Genomic DNA, 12,920 nt, shown 5'->3' with positions numbered 1-12,920 from the left:
CCCCGACTGTGGGGGCTGTGGGGGCTGTGGAGGCCGAGAGGCGCTGAGGGCCGTGGCCTCAGTGGGAGCCGCCCTCATCCTCTTCCCCTGCCTGCTCTACGGGGCGTACGCCTTCCTGCCCTTCGATGCCCCACGCCTGCCGACCATGAGTTCCCGCCTCATCTACACCTTGCGCTGTGGGGTCTTTGCCACCTTCCCCATTGTACTGGGTGAGCCTGGGCCCTGTGGGTAGGGAGGGGGCATCTGGGAGTTGGGCTGGAGGGTAGGGCCTGCCTGACTTGGAGAGCAGGAAAGTTTCCATCACTAGACCTGGACCCTCAGGGCCTCCCACACCCTGTCACCCTGTGTGCCCACCTCCACTCAGGACCACCTCAGCCCCACCCAGGGTGCAGAGCCCATGCCCATGCTACAGACTCTGCCGCCTGCTTCCTCACCTGATCCTGTGTGTTCTCCAACCCCACCCAGGGATCCTGGTGTACGGGCTGAGCCTGCTGTGCTTTTCTGCCCTTCGGCCCTTTGGGGAGCCACGGCGGGAGGTGGAGATCCACCGGCGATATGTGGCCCAGTCGGTCCAGCTCTTCATCCTCTACTTCTTCAACCTGGCCGTGCTTTCCACCTACCTGCCTCAAGATGCCCTCAAACTGCTCCCTCTACTCACTGGTCTCTTTGCCATCTCCCGGTGAGCTGGGGCTGGGGGTGGGGCACAAGGGGAAGTAGTGGTGCTTAAGGGACCTGGGCATCCGAATGTCTGGAGAGCCGGGGAGATTCTGGATTCTGAATCAGCCCAAATGTGCACCCTGGAAAGTTGAGTCCACTTTTTGCCTTGCACTTTACCTCACCTGGCAGCTCCTATGTCTTTCGTAAGACACATATATCAACCTAGAACGGGAAGGGAAGGGCTTTCGGGTGTCACCTAGACCAACTTCCCACCCATTGCAACCACTCCTCTATGACACTCTGGTCGGGTGGCCATTGGCTGAACATTGGTTGAACATCCCCTGTGACCAAATGCTTTGTTCTTTGTAAGGCAGTCTTATTTATCAAAAGTCCTAGTTTTTATAAAGTTCTCTTTTATATTGTGCTGAAAACTTCTGCCCTGATTCTAACCTCTGGAATTTTCTAGTCAATTCAGATCTTTGACAATAGCTCTCAATTCTGACTCCCAACAGTCTACTCTCCCAGTGCTTACTTTGCTAAATGGTCCTGGTCCCTTCTCTAGCCTGTCTCTTTCCATCTAGGCAGGAAATTCTGCTTGTCAAATGGGAGGGGGTGGGGGCTGGTCATGGGATTGTCCTGTTCATCCAAACTGAGGGCACATAGGTCTCATAGCAGCCTCATTACTCTTTCATTTAGAATTTGAAGATCCTTAGGGGTATTTTCATGTAAACTATGTTAACCCAGAAAGGTACCCTTGAATTTCTGAAGTCTTTCAGAAAGGCAGATCTTTCCATTTCTTCCCCCTAATACATTTCCTTTTGTTATTTTCTTTTTAAAAATATTTTATCATATTTATTTACTTATGGCTGTGCTGGGTCTTTGTTTCTGAGCAAGGGCTTTCTCTAGCTGCAGCGTGTGGGCTTGTTTCGGAGCACAGGCTCAAAGCACGCAGGCTTCAGTGGTTGCAGCATGCGGGCTCAGCGACTGGGGCTCGCAGGCTCCAGGGCCGGGGCTCAGTAGTTGTGGCACAGGGGCTTAGGGGTCCCACAGCATGTAGGACCATGCTTCAGCATCCTGGAGCAGGGATCGAACCTGTGTCCCCTGCATTGGCAGGTGGGTCCTTAAACCACCAGACCACTAGGGAAGTCCTGTTATTTTCCATACAGGATTCCAGGTGGCTTTAACTGCTAAAGCATTCTTCCTATTAAGCTAACATCTGTCTTCCTGTCCCTTCTAAGTGTAGTCTAATGGTCATCTGTCCTGCCAGTCTCCTGACCGTCATGCAGCCGTGCGTGCTCTTCCAGAAGATGTTTTCCAAGATAAATATGTTCCTGCTCATGTAACTCAACCTCCCATCTCCTTCTCAGGGAACACTGATCTCAGATAAGAAGTTGGCTTAATTTGGTTTAAGCAGCAAGAATCATCAGGGAGCTAAAGGACCAGCGGTTGTCTGGTCCATCTTACCCATTTTACAGAGAGAAAATGACTATGAGAGGAAGTAACTACAGATTGGGGGAGAAGAGTTGCATAGGTCTGTCAGCAGCAGAGGCAGGACTAGAACCCCAGTCCCTTCCCTCTCTCATCCAGGGTCCTTCTTTATGGGCAAGTTACTGGCAGCATGTACTCTTCCCTCTATTACAGGTAAAAATATAGGGGCATCTCAATTTTGTAATAGATGGTCCTTCGTAAGTTAAGAGGAAACCGCTGCCCTCCTCCCACTGAGGGGTGTGTATTTTTGAATGGATCTTCCAAAAGGGGAAATTTAGTTGTGCCTGATTCATCCCTCTGGGCTTCAAGCTCTCTTGAAGCTGGCTTCCTTAGTCTCTTCTTTCCCTCAGCCCCTCTAAAATGGCAGGAGAGAGGCTGATGAACAGGCATGGGTTCAAATCATGGTTTTACTGTTTCCCCAATATGTGACATTGGACCCGTCTTAACCTTTTGGAATCTTAGTTTCTCCATCTATAAAAGGGGAAATAAACACAATGGAATGTACTGTAGCTGCGAAATAATGAAGCTCTTTATATACTGATACGACACAATTGCTTCTCAGGTGGGTCAGTGGTAAAGAATCCACCTGCCAATGCAGGAGATGTGGGTTCAGTCCCTGGGTTGGAAAGATCCCCTGGAGTAGGAAATGGCAACCCACTCCAGTATTCTTACCTGGAAAGTTCCATGTACAGAGGAGGAGCCTGGTGGGCTACAGCCCATGGAGTCTCAAGGAGTCGGACACAACTGAGCAATGGATCACACACACACACAATGACATAATCTCCAAGATGCATTAAATGGGGGGAAAAAGTCAATGTGCAGAATAGTCTCTATAGTATGCTCAGTTCAGTTCAGTTCAGTCACTCAGTCATGTCCGACTCTGTGACCCCAGTGGAATAGTATGCTCCCAAACCTCAAAAAAAAAAAAAGAGGCAGGGGAGGAAAACATAAATTTTCTTGCTTATATACACAGAAAACTTCACGAAGTACAAGAAACCATAATAACGGATGATGTCTGGGGTGGGAGTAGAATAGAGGTGAGGAGGTGAAGGAAGAGAACAGAGTATCTGGGAATCAGTAAAGGAAAACGTTTTACTATATTCACTGGTGCCTTTGAATTTTGAACCGTGCAAATGTATATTGCCTACTCAAAACTTTTTAATTCAAATTTGAGAAGTATACAAAGAGGGAGGTGAATAATATACACGCTTCATAGAGATGTGAGGTCTAAATTAAATAGTGCCCCTAAAGTCATTAGTACCATGCCTGGCACATATGTCAGTGCATGAATACTGGTTGTTTTTAGAGGTATCAGTTGTGCCAACCAACCCCCATCTGCCTCCCTCACTTTCCACTCTCCGTATCATCAACCTGTTCGCTGATGCACTTCCCTCAAGGAAAGCCCGACCTTTTCTCGCCTCCCAGGCTCATATACTGGCTGACCTTCGCTGTGGGCCGCTCCTTCCGAGGCTTTGGCTATGGCCTGACGTTCCTGCCTCTGCTGTCCATGCTGCTGTGGAACTTCTACTACATGTTCGTGGTGGAGCCCGAACGCATGCTCACTGCCTCCGAGAGCCGCCTGGACTACCCTGACCACGCCCGCTCTGCCTCAGACTACAGGCCCCGCTCCCGGGGCTGAGCTGCCCCACCCGCTTTGTCCCTGGGTGGGATGAAACTACCTACTGCCCCGACAGGGGTGCCATCCAATCAGAGTGTGGGGTGCTCCCCTTCATCTTAGGAGCCTGGGACAATTATGTGGGAGGGACTTAAACAGTCTTTCAGGGAAAGAGGTGGACAGCCATGTTCCTGTCCCATGCTGAGGACACGGAACCAGGGGCAGAGGCATGGTTCCTTTCTTAGCAGCCTCTGACTGCTGCCACCAGGGCCCACAGAGACTGGACTCTGCTCCCCACTCTGCAGCCTCCTGCCTGAGGCAGCCGGCAGGGCATAGCCAAAACTCTGACCGTTTCTGTGCTGGGTGTCTGAGCAGAGGGCCTCCAAGAGACTGGAAACATTGCCTATGCCTTAGGTGAAGGCTGGGCATCAGATCAAATAGGACTTTCCTGTTTGGTGAAAACCCTTCTGGGGACCTGGGTTCAGGACCGTCCATGACTGGCCTTCATAGGCCCTTTAGCCTCAGCCAAGTCAGTTGCAGCTGCTCCAGCCCAGAGTGGCTGACTCCTCTCTTCCAACCCTTTAGGTCCCTGTAACTTTGCACCTCCAAAGTGCCCAGTCATCTCTCTCCTGTGGGAAGAGGAGCAGACAGGGAAACCTGCTTCCTAAGAGGTGTGTGTGTGTGTGTGTATGTGCGTGCATGCCCACACGTGTGGTGGCTGGGAGTGGTTGGAAGGCATGGTGGTTGATGTTAACCCCGTCTGAATGTGTATATAATAATAAACGATTAATACCACAGACTTTCTTGGCTCTTCTGTCGGGTTTGCCCCTCAACCTCAAGTGTCCCTTCCTTGTTTGATTCAAACTGCACCAGAAACCTCCCAGCTCTACATATTGAAGAGTGGCTGGCAGGAGCCTGGTCCCATGGCAAGGGAGAGAACTAGGCCTGATGAGGAAATGAGGCTTCAAAAAGAACTTGCCTTCTACGCCCCTCCTCCAGCCCTCTCATTCCCTGGAACCAGGTCCAAACCTGCCCAACAACGCATCACATTGAGAGACAAGCCCTGTGGGAAAAAAACTAGTCTATTTCATGCCTTCCAGGGCACCAAACAGTCAGAAGGCCTCTCTCATTTAGGCCTGTGAGTCCCATTCAAGGGAAACGGGATGGTGGAGCAACGGGGAGGCCACACGGAGGGGACCCTCCCTCTAGCAATCATTCTGTGTCTGGTCCCTCCTCAGAGTTGGAAGGAAGCCCCACCTGGGTCCCCCAGGAAGTTGAGGCTGATCTGAGGTTCTACCAAAAAGGAAGATACGGAAGAGGAGGAGCTGGCTGGGAATACTGACCCTCAAACCTGCAGACCAGCAAGGCAGGTCCAGTAATGTCCTTTCCTCTAGAGAGCAGGCCTCAATTTATGGACTGGTATTCAGAGTCCCGCTTGCGGCCCAGCAGCAGAAGCAGGCCTCCTGCCAGCAGCATGAGTGCTGGAGCACCTAGGGCCACTGCCATGATGCCTAGGACTAGTGGGGACAAGGCATCCACTGGAGGGGTGCCCACACCCAGGAGCATGGACCTAGAGCAAGCAGAGTGAGAAAGAGAGGGAGTCAGGCTTAGGAGGGAAGGCCGAGAGGCCTAGCCTTCCTCCACTGCAACCTCCCAAACCCATGGCCCAGGCCTTGACTCTCACCAGCTGAGGTAGTGTTGGTCCCAGTAGCCAGGGCCTGTGGAAGCCCCAAATGTCAGATTGAAGGCACAGGAGTGGTCCTGGGTCTTAAAGAAGGCTCGGACAATGGGTGACTGGGGGAGAAGGTATGCCAAGGTGGGCTGAAGCGGGGAAGATTGGCAGGGCATGGCTGAGTCCCGGCTGCCCCGCTTCTGGGAGAAAGCCACTGGTCGCCACTGCATGAAGCCTGATGGGAGGGAGCCCCATAGCAGCTGGTCCAGCTGAGGAGAAACGCAAACACACAGGTTGAGGAAGACAAAAGATGCTTGGCCCTTCTGTTCCCCTGCCCTTTCACAGCCTCCCTCTGTCATGAGCGGTCCTGAATCCTAGGCCTGGTTCTAGAACTCGCAGCTGGGTGGCACGGAGTCCTTTCCCAGTCTCAACACTCAGCAAGCCTGCACCAGCTCCCCACTCTGGGACCCCAGGCCCTTGCACATCCCACCAGTCAGAGCAAGAGTCACACTGCACCGCCTTTCCTCTGGGCTAAATGCATTAGCATAGCATTCAGCACTTAAAGGAACTGAATGAAGTATTGCTAAATAGTAAATTGTTCAATGATTCTGAGGTCCTGATAGAGTCCCCCTTCACACGCCCACCTGTCTGCTTTTCTGCTGGAAGCCTCACCTGGAACACAGCAGGGGCATACTCGTCATCGATGGAGTGCTGCTCCTGCATTGAGGGGCAGCCAGGACCCTGGCCCAAGGTGGCTACCTCCAGCCCAAACAGGGAGCGGTTTCCCCGGGGAGAGGCCCCAACCAGGGCCACCTCTAGCTGGCAGGTGTCCGCCGAGTGCAGGAGGCGAGGGGGTTGGGCTGGTCGGCCAGATGTGGAGAAGGCCTGGACCTAAGATGGAAGAGGCATGGGAGAGGTGGGAAGCAGGTGGATGCATATGTTTGAAGGCGACCCCTATCATTAACTCCCACCCTCATAAACCATCCTTTCGAGTTCAAATTCCCTATATCCTTACCCTGAAGGCCAGGCTGCCATTGGTAAAAGCCCCAGTGGGGTCGCGAATGGGATGGCCTCGAAATGTGGCGCTGAGGGTGGCAGGATCCAGTGAGTCAGTGATGTTGTTCCAGGAGAAATTGGCCAAGGAGTACGGGGGATATGATTTTCCCAGAGGCCTTGAGGCCGCATCAGACATGTTGGTGCTGTCAAACTCAAACAGCTGTGGGGGGAGAGGGGAAGGGGTGGGGAGGGACAAGGTTTGCCCGAGTCCACCTTTCTCCTGAATCACGACCCCGCGCTCACTGGCCCCACCCCAGGCTCTCACACACGACTCTACTTCACCTACTCCCAGTCTTCAATTTCTCCCTCTAGAATGAACCCTCTCCTCTGCACTCTTCCCCTCGGATCTCCCCCAACCTCCTCACCCTGGTAAAGACAAGGGCAGAAGAAAATTGGATGCTCTCCTCAGGGAGCACCATCAGGCCCCCATCAGGATCAGAGGAGAGCAGGAGGCTCCAGTTGACACTCAGGGTGCTGTTGGGGGTGTTGGTGGCCACCAACAGCACTGCTGGGGGACCCAGGCTGCTCCACACATAGTGCAGCGTGGAATTGGTGCCCACTGCCCGAATGTGAAGCAGGTTCTGGGAAAAGTCCAGCCTGTTAGAGATGACCTTCAGAGACACCTGGAACAAGGAGTAGAAGCTGGTCAGGGGAACAGGGTCAGGGAGAGACACAGGACAAAGATGTCTGGGGATGAGAGGGGGCTTGCAAAATGATGGGGAAAGAGTGCAAGAGGAATGTTTGTGGGAGCTAAGAGAACCTCACTGTCAAGGGCAGACATGGGTTGGAGGAGAGGCAGGGAGAGCCCAAACTGCCCTAACCCTGGTGGAGAGATCAGGGCACACGGCTGAGAGGAAGGAAAAAATCCAACACTTGCTTGGACCTGGCTGACTCAGGGCTAAGTCAGGGTCCAGATTCTACCACATCCGTCCTACTCCATAATCCTGTACCGTGACCCACGGCTGCCCCGACTCGTCAATGCAAGCACCTTTCATCCCCACCCTTCCGTTGTCCTAGATTCCAACCACCCTTCAAGGCAGCATATGCTGAAACACCTATTGCTGTAGCCCCTCACCTGGCGGGTCTCCTCCCCTAGCAGGCCAAGTGGAGCTGCCATCAGTAGACTCAGGAGCACGGGGCTCAGGGCACAGAACCCCCAACCCCGGCTAGGCTTTTCATAGCCGCTCATGTGGTCCCAACTTCAGAGGGCGGAAGAGACGCTGGAGTCATGTGACTCACAGATTCAGCTGATCTCTTAAAAGGGCGGGGCCGTCACAACAGTTCTTAAAGAGTCCGCCTCCCTTCCGTATTTGAATTAAGAATGGAATCAGAAAGGTTAGGAGTTTGTCATCCCCAACTGAGCTAGCAAGCGAGCTATCTCAGACTAGATTTGCAGACACACTCCTAACCTCTCCTACCCAACTGGTTCCACTAAAGTTACCTACAAGGGGGCATGATATCTGGATTCAAACATCCAAATGGAATCTACAGAACGACTGTGGCAGGGAAGGCGCAGAGAATTTGAAAGAATTCGGTGAGGGAATAGCACACCTCAGAGGGTTCTTTTTGTCAATTATTAGTAATTACTGAGCCCCTGGCTATGCAGGTTCTTGTCTTGGAAGAGAGCTCACAATTTTACTGTGGAGAAAAGAAACCTCAGAAAACAAGACATGAAAGTGATACATAATTGTCATAGAACTGAATATATAACTCAGTGCATGCCTGGCTGAATGAATGCACTTCTGGTTTTTGTTCCTTAATCCTAGTCATTTTAGCTAAAAAAAATGCATATGGTACAGTATTTATAAAGTACCAGAAGATATCAGCAACCTGGGTCCTTCCTTGAGACAACCATTATTACCAGTTTCTTATGTGTCCTTCCTAAAATATTCTATGCGTGCTCGTGTTTATGTATTCTTTTTTTGGCCACACCACATGGCATGTGGGATCTCAGTTCCCCAACTAGGGATTGAATCCATGCCCTGCAGTGGAAGCAGTCTTAACCACTGGACTGCATATATACATACATACTTAATAATACTATATACATGTATGTGTGTAATAGGATACCATGGAATCCACTGTCTAAAAATTTTTTTCACATATATTGAGGACTATTCTGTATCTCTCCAGTCTTTCATTGCAGGGGGGATATTCCACGGATATACTTAGAACCTTGATAGTATCCAACATTTTGCTACAGGCAAAAAACACTGAAAAGAATATCCCTGTATGATCAGCATTTCATATATTTGTAACCAAATCTTTAAGATTAATACTCAGCAGAATTGCCTCAAGTTGCCTTCTATGAAGTTCAATTGATAACACCATGTTTGAGGGTCCATTTCCCCCACACTCCGACGAGTGCTTACCAAACAATTTGTATTTCCCGATGAATAAAATCAAACACTTCTCCATGTTTTATTAGTCATTTATTTTTGCTTCCCTGGAGCTATTTATACCTTTTGCCTATTTTTCTGAGTCCCTATCACTCATTCATTTATTGCCACACAGCACAAGATCTTAAGTTCCCTGACCCATGATGGAACCTGCACCTTTGGCAGTGAAAGCATGGAGTCCCAAGGAGTGCCAGGGAATTCCCCTGATATGTAAGCATATAGTTTAAAATGTACTTGTGGCTGTGCTGGGCCTTTGTTGCTGTGTGTGGGCTTCAGGAGTTGTGGTGCTCAGGCTTGGTTGCCCCAAGACATGTGGAATGTTCCCAGACCAGGGAACTCATGTCTCCTGCACTGGCAGGCAAATTATTAACCACTGGACCATCAGGGAAATCCTGATGAACGTATTTTTAAATCTCATGTTTTTTTTCTAGTGCTCTTATATTTAAATCTTTCAGTTGCCAGAAACTAATTTTGCTGTAAGAAACAAAGAAAGGATCCAATTTCATTTTTTCCCCTCTGATGGCTAGTCTAGGATAAACTCAAGTTTCCTGAAAATTTTCATTTTTTTTCTGACCATGCTACCCAAAGCAATCTATTTAGATTTAATGTGATCCTTATCAAATTACCCATGACATTTCTCACAGGAACTAGAACAAACTCTAAAATTTATATGGAACCATAAAAGACCCAGACCTGCCAAAGCAATCCTTAGGGAAAAGAACAAAGCAGGAGGCATAACCCTCCCAGACATCAGACAACACTACGAAGCTACAGTAATCAAAACAGCTTGATGCCGGCACAAAGACAGACATATGAATCAATGGAACAAAACAGAGTCCAGAAGTAAACACATAACACCTATGGACAACTCATCTTTGACAAAGAAACAAGAATATAGAATGAAGGAAAGTATCTTCAGCAAGCTGTGTTGGAAAAGCTGGACAGTCTCACGTAAATCAAAGAAGGTAGAACACACCTCACACCATACACAAAGTGAAAGTCACTCAGTCGTGTCTGACTCTTTGAGAGCCCATGGACTATACAATCCACGGAATTCTCCAGGCCAGAATACTGGAATAGCCTTTCCCTTCTCTAGGGGATCTTCCAACCCAGGGACTGAACCCAGGTCTCCCGCATGGCAGGCAGATTCTTTACCAGCTGAGCCACAAAAAGAACTCAAATGGCTTACAGACAAACATATGTATGTGAAAATCACTTAGTCCTGTCTGACTTTCTGTGACCCCAAGGACTGTACCAGGGCTTCTCTGTCCATGGAATTTTCCAGGCAAAAATACTGCAGTGGGTTGCCATTTCCTTCTCCAGGGGATCTCCCCAACCCAGCGACTGAACCCAGGTCTCCTGCATTGCAGGCAGACTCTTTACCATCTGAGTCACTAGGGAGGTGACAATTTTAAGACATCATAAATCTCCTAAAAGAGAACACTTGCAAAACATTCTGACACAAATCATACTGATGATTTCTTAGGGTAGTCTCCCAAGACAACAGAAATAAAAGCAAAAATAAACAAATGGGACCTAATCAAACTTACAAACTTCTATACAGCAAAGAAAACCAGAAACAAAACTAAAAGACAACCTATGTACTGGAAGATATTTGCAAATGATGTGACTGACAAGGGATTAATTTCCGAAATACACAAACAGGTAATACAATTCCACTGCAAGAAAAAAACAACCCAACTGAAACATGGGCAGAATACCTAAACAGACGTGTCTCCAAAGAAAACATACAAGTGGCCAATAGGCAGATGAAAAGATGCTCATCACACTGTTAAAGAAATGCAAATCAAAACTAGATTAAATCAACTATACTCCAATAAAAATTACAGACTATGAGCTTATATATATACACACACACACCAGTCACCATGGCCATGTCACACCAAAAATGTCTACAAAGGGACTTCCCTGGTGTGGTCCAGTGGTTAAGAATCTGTGCTTCCACTGCAGAGGGTGTGGACATGATCCCTGGCCAGAGAGGCTAGGACCTGCATGCTGTGTTGCACATCCAAAAAAGAAAAAGAAAAAATCCCAAAATGACACAAATGAACATACTCGTGAAACAGAAACAGACTCACAGACATACAGAACAGACTTAGGGTTGTTAGGGATGGACAGCAGGATCGGCTATTTGGGACTAGTAATATGCACACTATTACACGTAGAATGCATGGACAAAGTCCTACTGTACAGCACAGGGAGCTACATTCTCTATCCTGTGATAAACCAGAACAGAAAAGAACATGAAAAAGAATATATGTCAATATAAGTCACTCTGCTGTACAATAGAAATTAACACTGTACATCACCTATACTTCAGTAAGATTTAAAAACCTTTCCTTGAGAAAAAAATAGTTGCACCTCTCAAGGGTCACCTCTAGGCTTGGCATGTGAGGATACACGCAAGTGTCTTGGCTGAGTACATAGTGTTTAACAGGATTCAAGGCTCCCCCCACCCCCAAAACACTGCTTTATGAGGGGGCAGGTGCAGAATAGAATTTAGTTGAATCCAGGAATTTGCCAGAGAATCATTACAGAGTCAAGGTGGCAGCAAAAACTGTGTTCATGGAATCACTTTAGAGCCCATGCAGGCAACAATTGTTTGGGTAATGACTTAAAGGCTTGGAAAATCACAAAGTGGCTCTGAAAGCTCTGATGAAGGATAGAGATTGATCTAACATTCCAGGAGGAATTTCCATAGGTTAGACTACTATGTACAGTTATCCATGTATTTAACCACTAGAGGTAAAACCAGAATGGACCTAGAAAACTGTAAAGAACAAATGGGAGGCAATTCCTCCCACCATCTCTTCAAGATCTTTGAGAATTAACTCATTATCTTTCTTTGTCTGAAAACTCTTGAGGGAATTAATACTTCATGTAGAGGCAGGGATTTCAGCAAAAGGTAGGTAGGCTTGTTTCAGAGCCTCTCATAGAAAAGGAAAAGCTGAAAACTTTAGACCGGGTTAAACAGCAAGTTAAATACCAGGTGTGATGAGAGCAGATCTCCAAAGACCCTTTTCAGGCACACCTCTGTTCAGTCATCATTGCTAGTTGTAAATGCAACTTCAGAGCCAGACCATCTACACAGGAATTCTAGGCCTGCTCCTTATCATTTTTGTGACCCTTGGACAAACTACTTTATGGTTTGGATTCCTAATAAAACAGGGTTATTACCCATCTTTCAGGGTCCTTTTAAGGACTGGCCAATATATGCAAAGTGACCAAAACACAGCCATTATACAATAAGCACTATGTGCTAGCCATTATCATGCCACCTGATATTAAACTTAGTAATACTAACTCTTGTGGTCACGGAGGAGATACAATCTGGTTGCATGAGTCATGAGGACAAAGGGAACAGGGAACGGCGCAGAGGAAGGTCTCTGAAGAAATCAAAGGCTAGCCCCACCTAGCCTCCAGAGTCTCAGGGTCACAAGACGTTTTTTTTGTCTTGATAAAAATGAAGCACAAAATGGGACATCTTTTGTTAATGTTAGCAGGGAAAGTAGAGATCCTCCTGTGACACAAACACACCAGGAAAATAAGCCAGCAAGCCAGAATAGACTGGAATCAGGAAGAACCCTGGGAGACAGCTAAGAAAGAATTCTAGGTATGACAGGAAAGATTCTGCAAAGCTACAGGATACAGTACAAAAAACACATGCTCTATGTTCTTGAGGATGAACGCCAGAGCCCTGGCACATATTGGGTGTCACTCTACATACAACCATACACAAGGAATATCATAGTTGGGACAGGTTCTTCCTGTTCTTTGGGTGGTGAACGCAAAGTTGTGCTTCTTTAAGCTTTACAGTATCAAGCTTTGAATTTCAAGAGCAATCCCAACTAGCATCTACTGAGAAGAGTGAAGAATACCCTCTCAAGAAGACAAAGTTACCTAATGACCTCAATCCCCATCCTTCTTTCTCCCCAGTAAGGTTTTTTGCCTTCTCCCTCCTTGCCAGGAGGCAGAGATATGACCCAAGGTTGAAAAACACATAACAACCATC

At 48.2% G+C, this 12,920-nt stretch overlaps 2 protein-coding genes across 4 annotated transcripts in view; one reads left to right on the top strand and one right to left on the bottom strand.

The window, feature by feature from the left end:
• The window catches only part of TMEM79 (transmembrane protein 79), a 6,050-nt gene extending 1,612 nt beyond the window's left edge, over positions 1-4,438 (top strand). Inside the window, exons 3-5 of the mRNA XM_010838236.1 lie at positions 4-209; positions 466-679; positions 3,571-4,438. Coding sequence (XP_010836538.1) covers positions 4-209; positions 466-679; positions 3,571-3,784 — 634 coding nt within the window. The 3' untranslated portion in view covers positions 3,785-4,438. The remainder of the gene's footprint in view (positions 1-3; positions 210-465; positions 680-3,570) is intronic.
• A 386-nt stretch (positions 4,439-4,824) lies between these two features.
• LOC104987369 (chromosome unknown open reading frame, human C1orf85) lies at positions 4,825-7,709 on the bottom strand. Of its 3 annotated transcripts, XM_010838233.1 has the most exons (6): positions 7,564-7,703; positions 6,854-7,111; positions 6,448-6,648; positions 6,105-6,323; positions 5,445-5,701; positions 4,825-5,330 (listed from the first exon to the last, which is right to left on the bottom strand). In XM_010838233.1, exons 1-6 carry the CDS (start codon positions 7,675-7,677, stop codon positions 5,165-5,167), a joined length of 1,215 nt encoding a protein of 404 aa, XP_010836535.1. In that variant the 5' UTR covers positions 7,678-7,703; the 3' UTR covers positions 4,825-5,164. The 3 variants fall into 3 exon arrangements, with proteins under 3 accessions (XP_010836535.1, XP_010836536.1, XP_010836537.1); XM_010838234.1 differs by lacking the exon at positions 6,854-7,111 and having other exon boundaries at positions 7,564-7,709; XM_010838235.1 differs by lacking the exon at positions 5,445-5,701 and having other exon boundaries at positions 5,184-5,330.
• Positions 7,710-12,920: the final 5,211 nt, after the last annotated feature.

Source organism: Bison bison, unplaced genomic scaffold (genome assembly GCF_000754665.1).
Source record: "Bison bison bison isolate TAMUID 2011002044 unplaced genomic scaffold, Bison_UMD1.0 scf7180017864093, whole genome shotgun sequence".
Classification (NCBI taxonomy): domain Eukaryota; kingdom Metazoa; phylum Chordata; class Mammalia; order Artiodactyla; family Bovidae; genus Bison; species Bison bison.
The sequence above is the reverse complement of the archived record's forward strand: the minus strand, read 5'-3'. Positions and strand labels throughout refer to the sequence as shown.

Bases quoted from the DNA above. Each gene is read 5' to 3' on its own strand.
- LOC104987369 (XM_010838233.1), bottom strand. From the start codon at position 7,677: ATGAGCGGCTATGAAAAGCCTAGCCGGGGTTGGGGGTTCTGTGCCCTG. The intron at 7,112-7,563 runs GTGAGGGGCTAC...TCCTTGTTCCAG, and splicing joins TAGGGGAGGAGACCCGCCAG to GTGTCTCTGAAGGTCATCTC. The intron at 5,702-6,104 runs GTGAGGCTTCCA...GTTTCTCCTCAG, and splicing joins ATGCCCCTGCTGTGTTCCAG to CTGGACCAGCTGCTATGGGG.